The sequence below is a fragment of the Microchirus variegatus genome (assembly GCF_963457635.1).
Source record: "Microchirus variegatus genome assembly, chromosome: 18".
Taxonomy (NCBI): domain Eukaryota; kingdom Metazoa; phylum Chordata; class Actinopteri; order Pleuronectiformes; family Soleidae; genus Microchirus; species Microchirus variegatus.
In genome coordinates this window covers 19,097,180-19,121,680 of record NC_139819.1, presented here as the reverse complement: position 1 = coordinate 19,121,680, position 24,501 = coordinate 19,097,180, and the positions used below count along the sequence as shown (strand labels likewise).

The window sequence follows — 24,501 nt, the reverse complement described above, 5'->3', positions numbered from 1 at the left end:
TGATCACAAACGTGGGCCACTCCCATGATCACAAACGTGGGCCACTCCCATGATCACAAACGTGGGCCACTCCCATCACAAACGTGGGGCACTCCCATCAGTAAAGTGGGCCACTCCCATCAGTAACGTGGGCTACTCCCATCACAAACATGGGCCATCCCCTACACAAATGTGGGCCATTCCCATCACTAACGTGGGCCACTCCCATCACAAACATGGGCCACTCCCATCACAAATGTGAGCCACTCCCATCACAAACGTGAGCCACTCCCATCACTAATGTGGGCCACTCCCATTACTAATGTGAGCCACTCCCATCACAAACGCTGTAGCTCAGCAGCAAATCCTGCATGACCAATGACAACAATAATGATAAACTCTTTTTTTTTTTTTTTTAGAAAGCACAGAATTAGGTCTTCCATTTCTCAGAACTTCTCTTTACTTAACAACACCATGAAGTTAGAAAGAACTAAAGGTTGGTCATCATTGTAAACCCTGAATCACGGTGTGTGTTTTTAAATAGAGCAACTGTAACTGATACATGTTACACTTACATGTATTCATCTCTGGAAGTTGTAAAAATTACCCAAAACAATGTAAGAATTATTATAATTTCATAGTACTAATTATACTATTATAGCACTTCAGCATTCAGTGTTTAATACAATCACTGCACAAGTTTAAAAAACACATGCATCAAAGCAGCATGTGGACAAAACACCAGGCAGAATGACCACCTGTCCATCAACACCATCATTATCATTCAACACCAAAAGGCACACATCAACACGCTGGTGTCAGGTCACTGTTACACTGTACAATAATTGAAGTACCAGGTATATATATTGTTATATTACTGATGTTGAGTTATCTATTGTCTATTAACTGATCAATTGACTCATCATGTAGCATCACCATCTATAGTGCTAACACATCAAGAGTGGAGGATGAACTTGACATTGATTAAGGTGTGAAATTTAACAGTCCAAATGAGATTTCTTTGGATGTTTACAGAGTATATGTGCTCAATGTGTCCACTCAGGTCCACTTTCTCTTCTCTGCCTATTCACTGCACCGACTTCCTCTTTTAGCTTTGATCCTTTTGTGCACCGAGTGAAAGGCGACTCCCACAGTGAGGACATTTATTTCATTCTTCATCTCCCTGCCTTTCATTTAAAAAAAGATGAATTCACTGGCGTGTGTGCCTTTGTCGCAATGTGCTAATCCAAATCCATTCACACCTGCTCAGTACAACCGCAGGCTTCTAGTTTCCTTGGTCAAGGACAACAAGGACACTGCTAAAAGAAGAATATATATATATATACACAGTGCCTTTAGCCTTTTTTGAAAGGTTGAAAAACAAATAGTCTAAATGTTCATGTTTCATACACCTGTATGAGAGGTTTATATGAGCATGACTTTGACCTTTAATGCAAACATGGTTCAAATACTTAGGCAACAGCATGTGCACAGAAAAAAAAAAACATTCATTAGAGGGTGAGTGTGACTGTGTTTAGTTTACAGGGAGGAGCCAAAGAACAGAAAGAGGTGTAAAGCCTGTCTGTGCTCCAGTCAAACTTGTTCTTCTACATCTGTGTGTGTGTGTGTGTGTGTGTGTGTGTGTGTGTGTGTGTGTGTGTGTGTGTGTGCTCGAGCCTGCCAACACAACTCAGTGGACATATACACACCGCACCAACAAAATGAATTCATTTCATTAAAATGGTCAACTTATCCGATCAATGTTGACTTTATCTTTATTTACATTTCACTGATATCTCACTTTGCTGCAATGTCATGAACATATAAAGAACAACAACTACCAGTGCTGTTACAACACATTTATAATCACCTGAACACGTCTATACTAGCAGGTTAGAAAGTAAATTGCTTCACCACAGTCTGGTTATAGGATTTCACAAATCATTTCAATGACATCACATCGAAAATAACAATTTCATTTGTCTGGGTTTAATTGATCTTTTTGTTATCTGTGGTTATTACTTAGAACAAACACAAGAATCTGTCAGCTTAAATTTTTTGGCATGACATGGAGCTGTTGACATACTTTTTCACAAACGTGTGGTGATATGTTTTTCCAAGTCTTACACTTTTAATGAATGATACCAAAGTAGAATTTCCCTGCTGGAAATCAACATAGAGAGGCCGTTTAAGAAGTAATTCAGTCTTGCACTCACATGTTACATCATACTCTCTCACAAACATTATCATACTTTCTTACAGACACTATCATACTCTCTCACAAACACTATCATACTCTCTTACAGACACTATCATAGTTTCTCACAAACACTATCATACTCTCTCACAAACACTATCATAGTCACATACACGTATTATCATACTCTCTCACAAACACTATCATACTCTCTTGCAAACACTATCATACTCTCCCACAAACACTATCATAGTCACATACATTTATTATCATATTCTCTCACAAACACTATCATATTGCACATACATTTATTATCATACTCTCTCACAAACACTATCATAGTCACATACATTTATTATCATACTCTCTTGCAAACACTATCATACTCTCTCACAAACACTATCATATTCACATACATTTATTATCATACTCTCTCACAAACATTATCATAGTCACATACATTTATTATCATACTCTCTTGCAAAGACTATCATACTCTCTCACAAACACTATCATAGTCACATACATTTATTATCATACTCTCTCACAAACACTATTGTGGCAGTGGGGCTTGGTTAGAGACGGCTGCTGGAGAGAAGGGAGGAGTGGCTCAGTCGGTGATCAGACAGCTGGACAGAATCAGGTAATCAGTCAGCCATATAAGCACGTTTGTAACCTGGTTCTGGTCTTCTTGCAGTAGGCTGGGTCCGCACATACAGTTAGAGAGAGAGAGAGACGGAGAGAGACTGAAAGAGTCACGGCAGCACAGCGCAACGCAACGCAGCGCAGCGCAGCAGAGCGCTGACATAGCAGCAACAGCGGTCTTCTTTTGTTAGTTTGATTGTTTTTGTTTTGCAATAAACCGGACTGTTCACTCCCTCAACGCCGCCTCCTCGTCCTTCCCGAACCCCAGTGAGTGGGAAATAGCTCAAATTGGCACCTGAACAGGGACTATGGAAGGACAATCTCCGCTGTCTCTGGCCCTTCAGCACCTCGCTGCGATGCAGGAGGGCACCACAACGCTGCAGCAGCAGTCCCAGCTCCTCGCGGACATTGTGGTGTCGCAGCGGGACGATCGTGCTCTCCTGCAGGAGCTGCTTCAACGCCCGGCTGCCCATGTCGCCGACCCGGAGCCCGGTCGGGGCCGGTCTCCGCCCGTCGCCCTACATCGGATGACCGCGGAAGATGACCCGGAGGCATATTTGGACATCTTCGAGGGCACGGCGGAGGCGTGTGGGTAGCCGAAGGAGGAGAGAGCGCTTTGGCTTCTTCCCCTGTTCACTTGCGTGGCGCACAGCCTGCCGGCGGCCGCGCCACGACTACACACAGCTGAGGAGAGTCATCCTGGACCAGCTGGGGAGTACGTCAGAGGGACACCGGCGGCTTTTCAGGGGGCTCTCCTTTGAAGAAGCCGGGCACCCCTTTGCTTACGCGCAGAAGCTCCTGGACGCAGTGAGGCACTGGCTCCAGCCGGGGACCCACTCCGCTGAGGACGTCGTTGGACAGGTGGCGCTGGAGCAGTTCATCGCGGGGTTACCATCAGCGACAGCCAATTGGGTCCAGTGCCACCGCCCTGCCAACATCGAGGCAGCGATCGTCCTCGCGGAGCCCTCTCGTCCCCTCTCTTCCCCAGCGGAGCATGAAGGAGGAGGCCAGGCCAGCGACGATCCCTGCCAGCCGTCATACCCAAGCCCCTAGGAGGAGGTTCCCAGCGGCATCGGCTCCTGCACCACACCCACACCCGCACACACACAGCATGCATCGCTCCGGTTTTCTAATTACCCTCTGCCGTCTTTCCCACAGGGCCCAGCCTACGTGTCTGATCACCTGGCACCCCGGGGGGCTCCTCCGACGCCAGGGCAGGTGTGCTGGCGGTGTGGGCAGCCCGGCCACATCATGGCGGACTGCCCTCTCATGGAAGTGGGGCAAGTGGTTCGGGTTGCCAGTTCAGAAGGGACGTACCGTATACCGGTATGTATACAAGGGGGTACACACCAAGCTCTGCTGGATGAACAGACCATGATCCATCAGCGCTTGGTTCGACCTGGGGCATTGTTAGAGGCATCGTGGGTGAGGGTGAGGTGTGTGCATGGGGATATTCATGATTTTCCGGTGGTGGCTCTGGAAATTTATTTTAAAGGGAAAAAACATAAGTAGTAAAGGCTGGAGTTAGTACTCGCCTCACGCACCCTCTAATTTTGGGAACTAATTGGCCGGGGTTTACGAGCTTAGTGGGGGAAACCATGAGGGTGCGGTCACGTAAGTCAGGGAAATGTGATTTATGTGCTGTCCTTAGTGGTGAGGCGGAGGTGCCGCATCCCGACGCTGCTGGGGGGGGGGCACAGATGGCTCCACTCGCACAGTCTCGGGATGAGACACTCCGCCACGCCTTTGACCAAGTGATGGAAATTGATGGTTGTCCGGTTCACCCTAACGCAGCACTCACTCACCCCTACTTTGTTGTCGTTAAAGACCGATTATACAGAGTGAGTCGTGACGCTCAAACAGGGGAAGAGCTCTCCCAGTTGTTAGTCCCAAAAAGCCGCCGGGAAATGATTTTCCAGGGGGCTCACCACAACCCCATGGCGGGTCACCTCGGATATGATAAGACACTGAACCGGATCATGGCCCGATTTTACTGGCCGGGCATTCGGGCGGATGTAAGTCGGTGGTGTGCATCCTGCCGCTAATGTCAATTAGTCAACCCTCAGGCCACCCCAAAAGCGCCCTTGCGCCCATTACCATTAAAGGAGGTCCCTTTTGATAGACTTGCCATGGACCTCATCGGGCCATTAGACCGGAGCGCACGGGGATATCGATTTGTATTAGTTCTAGTGGACTATGCAACGCGCTATCCCGAGGCAGTGCCCCTGCGCAGCATCTCGGCGAAGAGTGTTGCACAGGCACTGTTTCAGGTCATCTCCCGAGTTGGGATCCCAACTCGGACTAGTGTGTACCATCCCCAGACTGACGGCCTGGTGGAGCGGTTTAACAAAACACTAAAGAACATGATTCGTTAGGATAGTCGTAATTGGGATAAATGGTTAGACCCTCTGTTGTTTGCAGTGAGGGAGGTGCCCCAGGCCTCCACGGGTTTTTTGCCCTTTGAACTTCTGTTCGGCAGAAAACCTCAGGGTGTCTTGGACCTGGTTAAGGAAAACTGGGAGGCGGGTCCAAGCACCAGTAAAAACGAGGTACAGCACGTCCTGGACCTGCGAGCAAAGCTCCATTCACTGGGTAATCACGGGAGAATTTGCTCCAGGCCCAGGAACGTCAACAGCGGCTGTACAACAGAGGGGCTAAACTTAGACAGTTTTCACCGGGAGATAAAGTGCTTCTTTTGCTACCATCGTCTAGCTCCAAATTACTCGCCAAGTGGCAAGGGCCCTTTGTGGTCACACGGCGAGTGGGGGATGTTGACTATGAGGTTGTGCGTTCTGACAGGGGTGGAGCAACACAGATTTACCACCTCAACCTCCTCAAAGCCCGGAGGGAGGTGGTGTCTGTTTCTCTGGCCACCACGGTGATTGAGAGAGATGAGCTGGGACCGGAGGTGACTAGATCCAACAGGTCGGCGCCGGTCCCCGTTGACGACCATCTCTTGCCGGGCCAGAGAGCAGACGTGGCCTTGTTGCAGCGGCAGTTTGCTGACGTGTTCTCTCCCCTGCCAGGGCGCACAAACCTCATACACCACCACATAGAAACTTCCCCGGGTGTGACAGTGCGTTCACAACCCTATCGGCTGCCAGAACACAAGAGGAAAACTGTTCAGGCAGAACTTCAGGCCATGTTAGAGATGGGGGTAATAGAAGAGTCCAACAGTGACTGGTGTTGCCCCATTGTACTGGTTCGCAAGTCCGATGGGTCAATACGGTTCTGTGCGGACTACCGTAGAGTCAACGAGGTGTCCAAATTTGATGCCTATCCAATGCCCCGGGTCGACGAACTCCTGGATCGGCTGGGCACGGCTCGCTTTTTTACCACACTGGATTTGACCAAGGGCTACTGGCAGATTCCCTTGTCGCCAGAGTCCAGGGAGAAAACGGCCTTCTCCACTCCTTATGGTTTGTACCAATTTGTCACGCTTGTATGAGAGAATGATATGCAGTGTGAGCGAGTATAGTAGTATGTGTAAGAGAGTTTGATTGAAACGGAAGTCAACTTGAATTTCAAGTTTCTAATTAACTTATCGGGATGTCTCTCCAGCCGAATCTCAAGGACAATGTCCCGCCTCCACTGGATGCAGTATTGTGAAAATGGTCAACCGGGTCCATGTCAATGAGGCAACTGGACTTTTAATAACATTTTAACCTCTTCTGATGTGATAACAACGATGTCGGAAATTTCAATCCGTAATCAACAGCCCTCACGTAGCGTCGACGATGAGGAAATGCGGCGGATCTTCAGATCTGAAGCAACAGGTGTATCAGGGCGGAGCGGATCTTCTCTTGTGGCTGCTGTAGATCTGACAGTTGTCAGCCACATATAACACACCAGCAATTTTATCCGATCACGGGCAGAGTGCAGCAGCTCTTCACGGAATGCGAGTGGGATGACGTTGCATTCAATACAACTCGGAAACACGGGTCAACCCGTCCTGATTTTTTCCTCTGAGGCTCTTGAGGCTGTGATTGAAGTGATAGCACATTGATCTCCCTACTGGTAGTTCTAGACTGCCATGATAGTGTCCTGTGGCAAGTTGCCACCTGTCACATCAGAATTGCCCCGTAGCATATCTGGGGATTAAAAAGCGATTCCCGTTTTAGATAAAATCGCTGGAGTTTGTTGTAAACTGTGTCCGCGACCGCGAGTGTTTCATGTGGCTGACGGCTGCCAAATGTACAGCAGCCTCAGGAGAGTATCCACTCCGCCCTGATACACCTGTTGGTCAAGGTCTGTATTCATAACAGCGTGAAAGAGAGTATGATAGTAAATGTACATGACTATAGCAGACTGAATTATTTTTCAAACGGCCTCTCATAATCAAGTGTTATGTGTACATAATCCATAATAATGATATAGCAACTAGCTTTACTAAAAACAGGAAGATATTGTAGTATTCTATCACAAATTTCAAGTGACAGTTAAACATCCACCAATCAGCAGCCAAACTAGCACTATGAAAAGCTCAGTGATGAACACTAACCCTAAGACCATGACGAGGCAGTCGTTCTAACACTAACACAGCAGCTTTATGAAAGCTGATCATGAGGATAGTCATAAACCTCTAAAAACACTGCATTTCATTACTCTAGAACAGCGTTTAAATCATGTCAAACTCAGGGCTGTGTTTCAGATTAATGTCCTGCAGACTGTGTGTGTGTGTGTGTGTGTGTGTGTGTGTGTGTATGTGTGTGTGTGTGTGTGTGTGTGTGTGTGTGTGTGTGTGTGTGTGTGTACTTTAGCTGAGACATTATGGGATGTGAACTATAGCCTATAGATTCCAGTGTAGGAGGGTCTTAGATAAAGTGTTTTATGACTCATGAGTAAGCTGAGGTGCAGATACACACAGGTCCTGACAGCTCTGGAAACTAAAGACAGAGCTCTTTGTGACCTTTACTGGTCCATTATATTCAACAGTAACAGAAAGGGCAGAAAGGTGAAGTCAAGGTGGAGTCAATGAAAGTGCTGTAGAAAAGCCGTTGAGCTTGTAGAGCATGTTGTGTCTTAGAGGACGGACAAAAAAAATATAGCACGGTTTAATGAAGATTGCAGGATGACTAACAGTTCTGATCAAAGTATATTATACTCACTTAACAACTGCAGAAATATGAAGTTAGACAGTATTTAAACAAGCAGATATTTAAGGCAAGGTAGGTACAACTTAAAGTGGACTCACCTGAATGGTATGTGAACAACAAGTGTGTTTGCTTTGGTTTTATCTTTCAATTCATCTTTCAAGTTGAAAGGTTTTTCTGACTGAGTGTGGACAATGTTATTATCTAATTATCTAATACAAACAGCAGACAATAGGAAGCTGCATCAGTTTTTCATATAATACTTTGGAGGTATTCACTACATTTTACAGACGTTCAACAAGCAAGAAACTACATCATATACTTTATAGAGACAAAGAGCCGGAGTAAGAAGACAGTGAGGTCAGCACTGTAGACATTAAAAAAGAGGATTAATGTGATGGGATGAAGCCAATCATACTGTGTGTGTGTGTGTGTGTGTGTGTGTGTGTGTGTGTGTGTGTGTGTGTGTGTGTGTGTGCGTGTGCGTGTGCATGTGTGTGTGTTACTGGTTTGTGATCATGTATTTGTATTTTAAATGTTCCACAGACAGTTAACGGTTGACTCAGCTATTCTTCTGAGGACACTGCACTGACTTCTGTTCATTTGGACACAAAGTGTCGTCCCTAATCTCTAATCCATAACCACTTAACCACGGCCTTACCATAACCTTAACATCAACACAATTCAACTCTCAGTCCTAAACTTATGCAGTTCCTCCATGACACTCTGGCTCATTAGGACCACGTTTTGGTTTCCATGAGGACTACAGGTCCTGACAAGGTCAGTGTTTATGCCAGATAAGGTCCTAAAGAGGTAACAACAACACAAGGACACACACAAAGAGTGTTTCCACAGTCCTCCATCAGATAAAGCTGATTAAAAAAGCCAGCTCTGTCCTTGGATGTCCCCTGGAACCAGTGGAGGTGGTGGGAGAGAGGAGAATGGCTACCAAGCTATCATCTCTGATGGACAATCTCTCACACCCCCTGCAGAACACCATCGCAGCACTGGGCAGCTCCTTCAGTCACAGACTCAAACATCCAAAATGTCTGAAGGAGCGTTATCGCAGGTCGTTCCTCCCTGCAGCGGTTAGACTGTACAACAAGTACTGCTCTAAGTAGAACACAAACACACACACCAACACACACACACACACACACACACACCCACACACCCCCCCCCCCCCCCCCCCCACACACACACACGGTAATTTTTTTAAGTGCAATATATTGTCATTTTTCATACTGTCAATTTTTTTATACTGTAGTTTTCTCATCAGTGCAATATCCATATCCTTATTTAATATCCTTATTTAATAGCTCAGCCTTGTTTCCTTACACTGTAAATACCATGTGCATACTGTGTATATTCTGCAGACCGGTTGTAATGTACATTCTACATTCTATTTTTAAACCTATTTTTATAGTCAGTGTTAATATCTTTATATATTTTACTTTATATATTCTATTTCTTTTTGGTAATGCATTTTTATTATTTATTATCCTTATCTTTATTGTCTTGCTGCTGTAACACTGGACATTTCCCTCACTGCGGGACACAGTCCACACTGTCATCAGTGTCATTAATACATCGATAATACGTTTGAAAATAAATGTTAATGAGCGACGAATAAACAACTAAAACCTGCTTTGTCATAAAATTTAAAAATGTAAATGAAACCCCCTCATTATCTTAATTTATTCACATTTCTCATAAAGTTTTCATGTCTTACAGTTCACTGACAGTAGCGAAAAATATCATTGATATATTTATTCATTAGTTGATTCATTGATTTGTTGTTTGTCCATAAAAAGTCAGAAAATGGAGATAAATGTAATTGGTGAACATCCTCAGAAGTCTCTCTCTGTCAACAAACAAAAATAAACCAGTTTACAGTCATTAAGGGTCAAATAAAAGTAAATTGAATAATTAATCAACTATCATAGTCGTTTATCAATGAACTGATGTAGATGCAGCTCTGAACATTAAAGTTAATGCCTTTTTTCCCCACACACACACACACACAAACACAGTGACACCAGTGCTCCCGCCACATTTTTTGGACCAATAAGCAATTGTTGCACGTCAAAGCTAAAACTACCATCAAAGCAAAACAACTTCTCTGCATCTTTCTCTGCCTTCTCTCTCCTCAGCTACACTTGTGGAATGTGAGTTGTGTTTCCAGGACCAGCACACACACACTCACACACTTTCCACAAGTTGTCTTTACACGTGGGCTAGTCCAAAACTGAAAGAGGGGTTTTTATCACGGAAATGTGTGTCAAGTGATTTGAATGAATGAATGAATGAATGGTTTTTATTTCGGACAAATATACATTGAGTCATTTACATGTTCATTTCACAAATAATGGTAAATAAAAATGTCAGAAAAAGGAGTTAAGTTAGGCTTAATCTGAACGGATTTGATCTGTAACCGCCTACAATCTTGTGTCATCAAAAACTATAGTTTTGTATCAAGTCAGATCACATCAGAAGACACATCAGAAAACACTGCTTTGATTATCCACACAGTCACACTCTAAAGCAGTGGTGAACAGCAGATTATTCCACATGTGGGGTCTCCACTCCAGGAAAAGCCTGAGCCTCTGACCTCCCACCAGGAGAAATCTCACTGAATTCTAAAGCAGATTCCCAGACTATCCCAGACTAAGCCAGACTGTTGGATGCTGCTAATGACTGTTTGGGCACAATGACATCAGTAGTGTGTGGGAAATGAATGTGTGTGATTAGGACAATGAAGTGTAATTTTCCCAGCCCGTGGGATTAGAGCACACGTGTACATGTACACAGAGGATACAGCGGATGTGTTAAAGTCAAGTCAATGATTTGTACGTGTGTGTGTGTATAGTGAGTGAACATACAGAGAGGGAAGCAGGGACTCTCAGGATTATATGTGTGTCTTTACGGCTGAGTGACAGCAGACACCCTACGTCTACTAATAATTTATATCACAGGGATCAATAAGAAGAGAATGAGACCAGCAGAAGAGTCATGGGCTCGTACAGTAGCCAGGATATTCACTATTCACTAGGGATGCAACGGTGCAGTTTTCGATATCTTATAAGGCAATATTGCATTGTAAAAATAATTGAAAGCACAGATATAATCAAACCACAAACTTTATTTAAAGCTCACATAGAGTGGTCCTGTTGCACATATATTATGTTAGTTATGGAGGTCTACTTACATACATTAACTTGTTTTTATGCTCAAAAACCTCCTAGTTGCTGTAAACGAGCCGATAGGAATCTCTGTTTTCTAATGCTTTTCCTCAGCCGCGATATTTCAGACTGAACTCTCACACCCAGAAGACAGAGGGCCTGATTTACTAAAGCTTTGCGCGTGCAAAAACGTGTGCAATCCAGTTTGCACACGCAGATTTGCGTTAATGCTGATCTACTAACAGGGCGCAACGAGGAGTGCGTCACTCAGACCGGCAAAATAGCACTCTCAACCCATTTAGCGTTCTTGCCTTGATACATATGCAATATGGGGCGTGTGATGGGAGGAGAAAATGTAAATATGTTATTTTAGCACGCGCAAAGTGATTTATCAAACCTGAATCTGATTGCGGTGGTTATTTTTGCGTCTATATTTAGCACGTTTGAAAGGCAGGTCTTAACTGGCACAGCGGTGCGCACACATGGCTGCGGTTATTTATAATTATATTATATCTGTAAATCAGGAAATTACACTTTTCCAGAGCATGTTCAACTACGCGTTCACAGATGACGCACATTAATTTCTTATTTGGTATATCTGAATAAATTAAATATAGATATCCATAGGAGAAATGCGTGTTTGTACTGGTATTGGCTTATCTTGGTCTGCAGTTTGTGATTCAAGGAGGGGTCGTACCTATGTTCCCTGGTTAAGACCGAGGAATGGGGAACCCCGCGTGACCTTAACGGGTCCAGCTCTAACCTGGTCTACTCTCGGTGCACGGCGGTGGTGGCACAGTGCGCAAACATCACCAAAACCTCACAGGCAGGTTACCCTAACCCTAACCCTTCCAGTTCCACGCACATTTAAATGCAATAAATAATCACAACAATCACTATTTAATGTAACTATCTGAATCACCTATAGATATATCATCTATATCGATTGTCCCGTCGCTTCTGACGTCAGATCAAAGGCTGTTGGCATGTGTAATGGAAACTCACCCCGACTGAATTAACACAGATGAAACCCGGGGGAAAACCATTTCTGTTAATGCATTTTTATTTGGATAATGGCACAAATTTGCTACCATAAACTGTGAGAGTGTGAAGCGTGTGTAAACTAGGGAAGGGAAAAAAAAGGGCAAAAAACACCAGCTGAGGCAATTACTCCAGTGAGGAAGTGTTTTAATCATAACAAAGATAAGGGTGACTTGTTGTGAGCTGTGCCAGAAGAGCCCCCGTATAAACAACATGTACCTTTAATATTCAGAAAGTATCATCTAGTGTGAAAATGAACTGGGCCATAAGATGCTGCCTGTGTTTTGTTTTTTTGGTGATCCTGCAGCTCAGCCAGTGAGTCCGAGCTGGGAATATGTGGTAACTCTTGGCTGACCTGTTGCTGGAAGTGAGCCTATAGTGCCGGCTGACAGTACAGAAAACTGAGCGAAAATCACCTGGCTCTTGGAAAGCACTAAAACATTTCAAAATGTATGGATCATTGACAACTTGAAGTGGCAACAAATGTCGCACGCCTACCCCTCCCTATCAGGGGGGTATTAATCACACCGTAACACTAAAAAAATAAAAGAAATAAATGGCCAATCCGACATGATTAAAACTTCTGATTTGATTCTAATAGGTGGAAAGGTTATGGGGATGGACACAGGAAAAAGGGGGGTTCACCCCCCATTACAGTGATAAAAAGGGATGCACACTGTATGCAATCTCAGTTTGTACGTGCACAGCTCATTTTTTCCTGAAGGCGATTTGAGAAAAAGGCCGTTCCACGACAAGTCCGAAATGTACCGAAATACTATGAAGGTATATTTGGTGCAAAAGTCACGAGCACATTTAACTGCAGATTGCACACTAAAATCACAAATGTGGGGGCAGTGTTTAGCTCAGATGGTAGAGCACCTGACCTGCCCCATATGCTGAGGCTATAGTCCTCGCTACAGGCAACCCTGACCCTTTTGCTCCAATCGTTGCGGTGCAGTTGGTGCAAAACACATTCACACACCTGTGTTTCATAATCTGAGAACTTGCACAACATGTGTGCATTTGTAAACAAATGTGAACTAATGCATCAGAAGTTGTGCATCTGTGAAATACTTACTCATTAATAAAACTACAAGTCAATTGAAACAAGTGCTCGAATCTGCTTCTACGAGTTTCAGCTGTTGTTTTCCGGACAGATACTTTTTCACCTCGCTAGGTGGTATAAGTGAATGAATCAGTTGAGAATAAAACTCGTAGAAACAGATTTGAGCACTAATCCACAGTAGTACTGTTGTGTAGGAACCGTGACGTTTTGGCACCGAGAGTACCAGGCAACAATAAATGTTTTAATCAAAGCCCTACGTTGTAGCAGCACAGCATAAGGGAGAAGTGGGTGTGATGCAGAAAACATAGCTGGTGCTGGAACTAGGTCAAACCAACCAATAGAAACTCTTCTCCCATTCACCAGCGTAGGCCCCACCCATCAAGTGCAGTTGAATTCGCAACCAAAACTTAAGAAGTTGCAAACAAAGAGGACCGATTTGCAAACAAAACTTTGTAACTCGCAAGCAAAGAAGACTGATTTGCAAGCAAAGTTTTTTAACTGGAAAGCAAAGAGGACTGATTTATAAGCAAAATGGTTGTATGTTTTTACTTACAAACATTAATTTTGATTGAATTTGAAGAAATATATTTCTCTCATATTTTATTTTTTTTCAATTGCAACTTTTTTTTGGGGGGAATTGCAACTTACTGTTAGTGTTTTGCTTTCAAATCTCTTTTTTGGTTTCAAATCTATTCTATTTGATTGAATAATAAAGGAACACAATTCTCTCCATAGTCGGCAGGAGGGAATTATAAATGCCTGTAACACATCTTTTTGGACAAACAGTGCTGGATCCATGACTCCACCTCATATCCATGCAGGATATAATCCAGCAGGGGCCTGTGATGTCACTTAACATTTTCCTGAGGAATTAATGGTTTTCTTTAACAGTATAATCATCCGATAGTTAGCTGGTTGTAGGTGATGTCTGTGAACTTCCTGGTTCAAAAACTATCATGGTCTAAATAATCTGTATTACAGATGCTGTCTGTGTTTAGGGAAGCATTCAGACCTTTCAGATTGTGCTCAGGTCTGGTGAGGTTTTTCAGGGTCTTTGTCATGTATGAACAAGTTAATGAGGCCCAAGCTGCACTCTGGACTCATGTAGATTCTGGTTGTATAAACAGAGACTATAAGAGCATTATGAGCTGGATATTTTCCTTCTGGGCACACATGTTGGTGCACATGTGTGTGTAGGTGGAAGAGAATAAAGAGACATTTTCTATTTGAACTCGACTTTCACCCTCCAAGAACAGCCTGTATCATGATAAAACCAAATGAACCATTATAAGTCATGACATACCTGCAGGATGAGAACAAAGTAGTCGACAGGTTTTCCCTTCTGGTAGACGTAGTGATGGGGTGAGCGCTTGTCACAATCGTTGAACTTGATCTCCTGGATGACGTCAGGATGTCGCAGTATTCGCAGCAGCACCTTCTCTGAGATCTGAGACGTACTGAACAGGCTCACCTCTGCAGTAAACAACAGACAAAAGACAGACATTTAAACATACAACATCATTTCAACAGGTGAACAGATATAGATAAAGACAAGCCTTGGTCAACAACACAAGATAACATTTAAAGTGATTATTGTGCATGTTTATTTTTCCATGCATTTCTCAGCTGTAATAAGTTCTCAGTGATAAAGTAAGTGTCGTGGTCTCCACCCTGACTGAGAACAAAGAAACACTCAGGTCTACAAACAAAAGTGAGGGGTGAGGCTTATATCACCAACCTTGGAATACATTAGAGGTGAACTAATTACAGCTATTGAGTCCAGATACTGGTCCTGATACACAGGCTTTGAGTATGGCTGGATAACATCTCAGCTGGACCTCAAATACAATATCTAAACTATTATGTTACTTGTGTTTTCACTGTTCTTTGTTCATCGTCCTTGCCTCCTCTGCTTGAGATATTCCATGAAAAGTGTCCAAACTAAAAATTAGAGCAAAACTTCCTGGAGAAAGAATAAAAGTATGCAGACACTAATGACGTCATGCATGCTACAACACAGCTATGTCTATGTTAGCAGCGGCTGCTGCTAACTGCTGCTGGTACATGGGATCAGCTAACTTTCATTGGACTTCAACATGTTCTTGTTCTCAGGTTACTGTACGTGTAGTTGTGAGGGTGTGTGTGTGTGTGTGTGTGTGTGTGTGTGTGTGTGTGTGTGTGTGTGTGTGTGTGTGTGTTTTCGTTAGTTTCCTCCTCACCTGTAGCGAGGAAGCGATGAGCAGCTAGCATCAGCTGAGGAGAGACCTTGACTTTTGAGTCACTCTCATTCTTGAAGGCTGAGAAGTCTCGCTTATTTTTATTTGGCGCCACCTTTTTCCTTGTGCGGTTATCAGCTGAGAGAATAAACACACAAACAAACACAAACACGCACGCACACATACCCACACAGACAATTTATTAATTATTATTATAGTTATTATAGTTATTAATTCAAAAATCTCAACTACAGGCTCATTTTTATTTAGTCTGACGTCATTATTTCCTCTAATGTCAGACACCTGTGTCGCATACGTCATCATATTTTCTCCCTCTATCTCTTTCTATATTTCAGTAAGTTTAAAATATGTTCCTTCTCAAGTAACTCCATTTACTGAAAGATCAAGAGATTAATGAGTAGATAGAGAAAATACTTTAACTGTACCAATACAAATACAGGAAACAGTCTGGCTCTCAAAAATAAATAAAATTACTGAAGTAATGGAGTCACTATGTAACTGTAACAAGAGAGAAAAGCAAAATAAAACTCACTGTAGAGGTCCGATTCATCCAGAATCTCTGATTTAATGATCTCCTCAATCACATCTTCCAGGGTGACCAAGCCCAACACTTCGTAGAAAGGATCTCCTTCTCCCTCGTTGTTCACCTTCTGCACAATGGCCAGGTGGGATTTTCCTGTGGAAGACAAATGTTCAGCTTATTCCATGAATTACTTAATTGAAATGACATTTTAACATGATGATACAAGTAAAGGCAGAACTCTCTGGAGGCTTTTAGCCAGCAGGGCGTCCGGGCGTCCTGGGTAAAATAATAAGAAATTAGATGCCCTACTTTTAGGCAGGACGCCCTAAAGACGCCCTATTTTTCCCTCGGTAACCACCGAAACGATGTTGTGAGGACGCGCGGGTATAGGCAGGCGCGTGCTGGCCGTAGTTTTTGCTAGCACGCGCCTGTCTAACACCACAAGATTCCAACAAGATGTGAGGACACGGTGGAACAGCACCTATTAAATGCTGGAAAGTATATTTGCGCTTAAGCCAAACTTGGCTACGAACTCCCCGCGACATTCTCTTCTCTCTCTCTCTCTCTCTCTCTTTGAGCAGTTAACCAAAGAGATCAGCTCATCAGATGCATCTGTTATTCCCTTAATTACAGCGCTAAAGCGTCTTCTAAAGAAAGATTGAGACCACGGAGTAAAAACAACGTAAAACGCGCTATTGAGAATCCGTCAACACGCTTTACTGTACTCGGACCCCCTGTATTTCATCGCGACTGCACTCGATCCTCTTGATCACAAAGATCATTATGCATGTGTCATATATGGATGTGGGGATAAAACTGCGCATAGAGAAATTATCCATTCTATCTGTTGGATAGGAAGGGTCTGCTTACAGCGGTGCACATTGCAGGAGAGACCCCGAGGGGGTTCCGGAGGGCAAGGGGGGAACACCCTCTAAAAAAATCCTAGCTAAAAGCCTGACTCTCTGTGTACCAGTGTATTTCTGAACATACAAACAAAGCTCAGTCTCAAGTTTCTTGGCTCTCAAAAAAAATGTCACAAATTACTTATCAACATATCACCTAATAACAAGAAGATGTAAAGAGTTTAATGATTTTATTGCACTTTTCCAGGGCTGGTCAGTTGCAATACTATACTGCTCCACAGACAAGACGACAGCTGATGAAAAATAACAGAGTAAAGACAGTTTACAGCACATTATGTGCCAGGGTTTTAAACAACGTGGAACTCAACTGCATGCTATCAAAATGATGTTGTGCTTGGATATTTCAACCCATCATCATTTAGAGTATATTTATTGTTATAGCACATGGATCTGAGAGCACAGGTCCAGGAATCTGACAGTGTGACTTATAAACGCTGTACAAACACCTACATTTTAAAACATTTAAATGAAATAATTATTTTAATTGTTATTTAATAACTTAATTATAACTCTCTTCTGGTGGCCCCAGGTGTTTCTTCATACCACCATGTACTTCTGTACCAACTACTACTAAGTTGTACATAAGACTGCCAAACGATTGATACCAGCCAATGGGTCAACTCTCAGGAAGCTTTCATGCTCATTTTGAATTTTGGGTACTACGTAAATGCAAAGACTCAGTAAAATAACAGGATTACAACATTAACCACTAGGGGTGTGACGATACACTTAGCTCACGAGACGAGACGAGACACGATATTGGGTTCACGAGAACGAGACGAGACGAGATTTTGAGAAAATTACAATGACAATATATATATGACTGGACCAACAGATTTATTTAAACAAGTTGCACATGCATTTTGAAATGTATAACTCTTTACATGCATGATGCAAGCAGGGTTTCCCCCCAGAAAACCGGCTAAGCCCGGTGGTATCTCTCGGGGCCCACTGACGGCCGACTGCGTTTTTTTGTAAAAAAAAAAAAAAAATTATTAAAAGTTCACTCGAAATGTTTAATTATGACTATTATGTGTTATTGTAAGACATTTATTAACAATACTTAAACACCAACTATAGAGTCTTGCAAAAAGACACTCTTGAAATTAAATAAATAATTTTTTTTAAACATTTTTTTCACTTAAGTTAAATATTAATTAAGTAATCGGCCAGTGAATCTTAAAACAAGCCATGCAATGGTTACATTTAAAAGTAAAATAAAGCAACATAAACATAAAAGTGGTAGTGCCCCCTCATCTGCCTCATCTGGTGCAGACAAACGGCCCTTTTATTTCTGCGCACCGCCCTTGCGCTGTTCTCTTCTCCCTCTCCTGCGCCGTTCCTCGCTCTGCGCTCCTTCGTCTCCAAGCGGTCTGTTCCAAAGCAGACTGGATAATTTCTCTACGTGTTTTATCCCCACATAAGAAAAATGATCTTTATGACGAGGATGGAGTACAGTCACGATAAAGTGCAGGTGATCTGAGTGAAACGTGACAGACTCTGAAGAGCAGAGCGCCCTTTTCATCGTTTTCACTCCGTGGTCTTTGTGAAAGAAGACGCTTTCAAGCTGTAATTAAGGGAATAACATATGCATCAGATGAGCTGATGTCTTAAGTTAACTGCTCAAAGAGAGAGAATGTTCTCTGCTGTGAAATGAATGTCGCGGGGAGTTCATAATCTGTGCCGCACGCAGCCAAGTTTCACTTTTGCGCAGAGACTTTCCAGCGTTTAACAGGTGCGTGTTTCGACCGCCGAATTATCGCTGCATCCCTAAATATAACATCTTTATTGACAAGAATGATGTAACTGTAATAATGACGGACTTGATAGTGTGACTTGGGTTTCAATCGGCACATGGACAAGCGTGCGCTGCGCTGATTACATGCGCTCTTGTTCCCCGAGGTGTATAAAAAAATCTATTTTAAATAAATAAACAAGCAATGCTGGCGACCCGCCAGACTTATAATACACTGGGGGAAACCCTGATGTAAGGATGAGCTTTTAATAAACGTCTTCTTCCACAAATTGAAACAAAAATTCTTCTTTTCCTTCTCCTTCTTTAGGTCACAAATCTCGCGGGACAGTTTTTTACCGCGACGAGAAATATCGTCAAGTTTAATCTCGTCACACCCCTATTAACCACTTTAAAAATATATGGTAAAAGTATCCAGTAGACATCACCTTAGTATATTAGAAAAAAGTCTGATGGCTTTCAGTATTGGATATGATAGAATTTTAGAACTTTACTAACTGGTTTACCAAATTTAATTTGTGTAGAAGTGTCACCGAGTATCACACATATATCTCAACCACTTCCAACATCCACAGCACAAAGATTCACTTCCCCACGTTGACAATAAGAGTTATTTATATGATGATCCACTGATCCCAGCAGGACAAACAGAAAAAGAAAATACTTTGTTCACACATAACTCCGATGTAAAACATCAGGCAAGATGTTTGGTGGCCATTACAGTGTCACCAAAAACCAACCACAAAGACATTTTCAACTGATTTTCCCTGACCATAAACACTTTGACAAAGAGGTTTCACTAACATTTTATGACTAAAATACATTCAGCTGTATTTGTGAGGACCTCAGAGGACAGAGACAGTCACCGTCACCAGAACAAACAAACCTTGTGGTTGTGCATGTGTGTTAAAGCGTCGTCTTAAAGCGGACCTAGACCGGAAGTTCCAATTAACACTGTTTTTTAGTGTGTATCTTCATCATTACCTTGTTTAAGAAGCACTGAAGGTTCAAACAAACAGTTCAGCCACTGCTGAGAACGCTGTGTTTTATTCTAATCTCAGGCGCAGCGAGATCTCTGCAAAAAGACCCGGTCCGGTTGCGTAAACAGCGGTTCTCCGGAACAGCAGATTGTCCTGCTCCGGGCACTAGTCCGGGCACATCCGGTTGCATACATTAAAAATAGCTTCTTCACGACTCCTAGCCACAGTCCCTTTTATGACTTTGACCCGGAGTCAGACCCAAAGTCAGAAGACACTGTCGCTCGTGAAACACCTCCACAACGGACGTTATTCCTCTTCTGCGGTTCAATGTCAAAGCCATCAAAGCTTTGTTTACCAAAGGATGGCAAAGAAAAACGGACAATAAGTATGAATAAGTATAAATAATAACTGTGGCTGAACTTCTTAACAAAGACAGAGACAGTACTTCTGCTATATGTGAGTGGACTGTTAGCAGTTTAAGCTAGCAATCTTTATGCTAACGTGTTAGCAGACTTCATCGTCACAATAACAACAAACAGATGATTATTCAGTGGCTGAAAGAGAGCAGGACAGACACAGTAGTTGTCTGAGATGATGACGTGATGCCAGCACCGCTCTATATTCTTATGGGTGAGTTTTCATATACGTAACGTTAGTGTTCAGTCACATACAGGGACGTTTTTTCTTGTTATGTTTCACTTGCTCCAGCACAAAAATGTTCTGATGTGCTTGAGTCATGTGTGAATGACACAGCTTTGTGTATGAAGTATTGACTGTGATGCTAATGATTTAGCAACGAATTGTGAGTTAGGACATTATCAGCTCATTCAGTAACAGACTGATCCATCACAAACACAGTGATATTTGAGAAGTGAAAGAAAGTTTATATGATGTACAGAAAGTCGGCAATATCAGCAGATTCTGGAGAACAATGTCCAGGAATCAGTGACAAAGTTGAAGTTGTGCTGGGGCAAACCATCAAACTGAACTGGAGATGTTTTGTAAAGAAGAATGGTCCAAAATACCTTTCTCTAGAATCCAGTCTCTAATTGGAAGCTATAGGAAGTGTTTAGAGCAGTCGTCTCAGACACGCGGACAATATTTTGTGGCCCCCACTTGATATCAAAGTTTAATGTAAGTGCGGCCCGCAGTAATGATGAGGAAGAACGGTGCAAGAGGAAGAGAAAAAAAACTGTAGCAGCTGCTGCAAAACAGCGGTTACACACCTCCACCTCCTGTGAAATATGTTTAAACTTAAATAAACTACATGTAGTTATGACTCGTTGTATTAGTTTGTCCTGTAATTGACGTAATGCTGTCATCGCCTGACAGTCTGGCTGATTGAAAGCCCCCAGATGCAGCGGATGCAACGCACCCCAGATGCGCGATCTACTGGGATCTCCTGTATGTCATCGTGACTGTACTCGATCCTCATCATGAAGATCATTATGTGTCATATATGGATCTGTGGATAAAACTGCGCATAGAGAAAAACAAATGTTTTCTTTTGTGGTGCCTAAACTTATGCACATGCCTAATTTTGTTTAAATAATTCTTGCACACTTTCTGTAAATCATATAAACAATATTTCACTTCTCAAATATCACTGTGTTTGTCTCCTATATGATATATTTAACTGAAATGTCTTTTTCAAAAAACAAATGATATATAAAGGAAAATCATGAAGATTTACAGGGGAGCCAGAATAAGATAAAACTGCGCATAGAGAAATGATCCGTTCAGCGCTGGACACGAGAGCGCGTTTGGAGCTGCGCACAATGCAGGAGAGAGAGGAGCAGAGTCAGCAGAGTCAGCAGAGTCAGCAGGGGCGGTGCAGAGAAAAAAAAGGCCCGCACCAGATGAGGGGCACCCTCTAGAATTGCAATGCCTTGACTTTCGTTTTGTAAGTATTAGGGCTGGGCGATATATCGATATTTAAGATATATCGATATATTTTTTAAATGCGATATGGAATTAGACCATATCGCGTATATCGATATAGTTCAAATTAGCGCTGTGATCCTTGCTCCAGACAAGCCGCTGACCGGAGCTCTCTGCTCTCTGCACTTCTCCTCGCGCCCCGCCCCTCTTTCATGCACAGAGAGGGGAGGGGCAGACACTCCGCTTCACATGGAGAAAGCAGCAACGTCTGTGGAGCGTGCGGATAGCGTCTGGGTTAGTAAAAGAAAAAGCAGTGGCTCAATCATTTCTAGATGGTTTGGAAACAAATCATCGGATGAGCAACAAAACCACGCTATATGTAGGGAGTGCCATAAGCATGTTGCAGCCAGTGATGGAAGCAATATGAATCTTTTTCACCACTTAAAAACGTGGCACAAAGTGCAATATGCAGTGTGTGTGTGAAACTGCGCGCTGCAGAAGCCACAGACGCAAGCCGTCCACAACCCGACAAAACTCCAGACAAGTGGTGTGCAATAACAAAAGCGGTGTCCTTTCACATTGCCAAAGACACGTTAATGAAAAGCTAATGAAAACGATGGACCCGAGATATGAGCTTCCCAGTCGCAACTATAGTGCACGAGAAGCATGAGAAGCACTGCTGCAAATGTGACGTCAGACAGTCTTGCAAACCGGCTCGCTAACGTCACCCATTTAGCGTCGACCAGCGATATGTGGTCAAGCAGCACATGTGAAAGCACTACTGTTTATCAAAGTAAAACAAAAGAGGGGGAAATGTTTATTGAGTTGCTGCTCTGTTTCTTGTGCAACTGGTTGAGACTGTACAGATAAATTAACAAAAACGAAAAGGTAATCTGAAGCTGATGTTTAAAAATGTTTTTCTTAAAATAAGCACTTTATTTTGTTGTCTCTTTATATATAAATGCTGCCCTTACTAGGGTTTGTCATCCATCCATCCATTATCTACCGCTTTTTCCTCCACCAGAGGGTCACGGGGGGTGCTGTGCCTATCTCAGCAGACATTGGGCGATAGGCGGGGTACACCCTGGACAGTTCGCCAGTCCATCGCAGGGCCACATACAGAGACAAACAACCATTCACTCACACACTCACACCTACGGTCAATTTAGAGTGACCAATTCACCTAATCCCCATATCGCATGTTTTTGGACTGTGTGAGGAAGCCGGAGAACCCGGAGAAAACCCACGCACACACGGGGAGAACATGCAAACTCCTTGCAGAAAGGCCATCACATCACTAGGCCTGTCATATTTTGTTCTTTTATAAGAGAAGAAAATCTGTAATTTGATTTTCAAAAGCCATTTATAGTTGTCAAACTATTTACAACATATTTATTTCAGAAAAAGATTGGCCTATTTTATAGGCTATTTTTATTTAAGATATTTTTTTATATTTAAATGTGCACCTTATGGAGCTTTGATTTTATAAAAGGCACTCCTGTTGTTATACAGTGTTTATGTTTTCATTTTATTATTATATGAGTAGTTTTCAATAAAACTACTCATATTTGGCTTTGACTTTGACTGAACATTTCATTTCACAGCTCTCACTTTGCGGAAAAAATATCGAGATATATATCGTATATCGTTATTCAACCAAAATATATCGAGATATGACTTTTGGTCCATATCGCCCAGCCCTAGTAAGTATACACAGTCCCAGCCATAACAACAAAATTAGATTAAAATACAATGTTACAGAATTGGCTTAATAATTAATTTTGTATTTTCATATTTTTCTCCACTTACTTCATGAGTCACCATAATGGTCTTTCAAAAAGCCTCAGAATGTCCCATTTTAACTTTAAATTTTCAAAAGCTCCGCATGCCCTGCATTTTTAAAAAATATTTCTTGCGGCCCAGCCTCACCCAGACTCTAACTCTTGCGGCCCCCAGGCAAATTGAGTTTGAGACCCCTGATCTATATTCTATATGCACTGCTCTGTCAAATCCAAACCAAGTCCCGTCATCAACACACACAATGGTATGGTGATGGATAAAACTTGTGTTCTAACATGAACCCATCTGCACCACAAACAGTCTGTTAATGTATACAGGTCATAAAGGCTAGAGTTGGCTCTGGACTTTGGTCAAACAGGAGTGTTACACACTGGTGGATTGTTCAACAGGGCACTGACTGACTGAGTCCAAACCTGTGCTGATGTCCTTAATGATTCATGAGAGAGGGAAGCACTCAGAAAATATCAGCACAACCATTTCTCTTACTTTAGACGAGACAAACACACAGCGCACACACACACAGCAACTGGTTGAAATGACCTTGTGTTTCTTTCTTTCTTGCTTTCTCTAGTAAGTAGTAAGTAATGGTCAGGGAGACAATTTGCTTCCGAATATAGGAGAGTCATCGGTCATTTGTCAATTAACTTAATAACAGCATGTGAAAAAGTGTCCATTATACAACACAGACACACTCTACTCTCTAAAAGCACATGCTTACATATTGCAGTGAAGAATAAAACAAAAGAGAAGTTTCTGAGAGGAGGAAGATATGGGCTGAAATATGTGCCACCAGAAACTGAATTTGAATCATTTATATTTTAATTTGAATTGCTTAACTCAAATAATTGCATTAAAAAACTGAATTTGAATCACATACTGTAAATTCCGGACGACAGAGCGCACCTGATTAAAAGCCGCATGCGCTAATTTTAGAAAGAAAATCAATTTTGTACTTGCACAAGCCGCACTTGATTTTAAGCCGCAGTTATCCCACATTGTAATAGGAAAAATTAGCTCAAAAACATTCATCATATCTTCTTATTACTGTAAGAAGTGAGTCACTGACAGCGGGTGACAAGACGACAGGTGTCGTGCCAATGTAGGTATCCCCGACAGAAAGTGTTACTCCTGGCCGCGGCTGCGGAGGCGGAGAAACAGTTGTGCGCTTGCTTTCACCCAAGTAAATTAAAACTAACAACAA

General features: G+C 42.6%; 1 protein-coding gene across 1 annotated transcript in view; it reads right to left on the bottom strand.

The window, feature by feature from the left end:
* The window catches only part of LOC310939708 (metal transporter CNNM4), a gene marked incomplete at its 5' end in the record, with an annotated part of 64,863 nt that overhangs the window by 19,869 nt on the left and 20,493 nt on the right, over positions 1-24,501 (bottom strand). Inside the window, 3 exons of the mRNA XM_083904523.1 lie at positions 14,507-14,676; positions 15,423-15,557; positions 15,973-16,116. Of these exons, the coding sequence (XP_083760649.1) occupies positions 14,507-14,676; positions 15,423-15,557; positions 15,973-16,116 (449 nt within the window). The remainder of the gene's footprint in view (positions 1-14,506; positions 14,677-15,422; positions 15,558-15,972; positions 16,117-24,501) is intronic.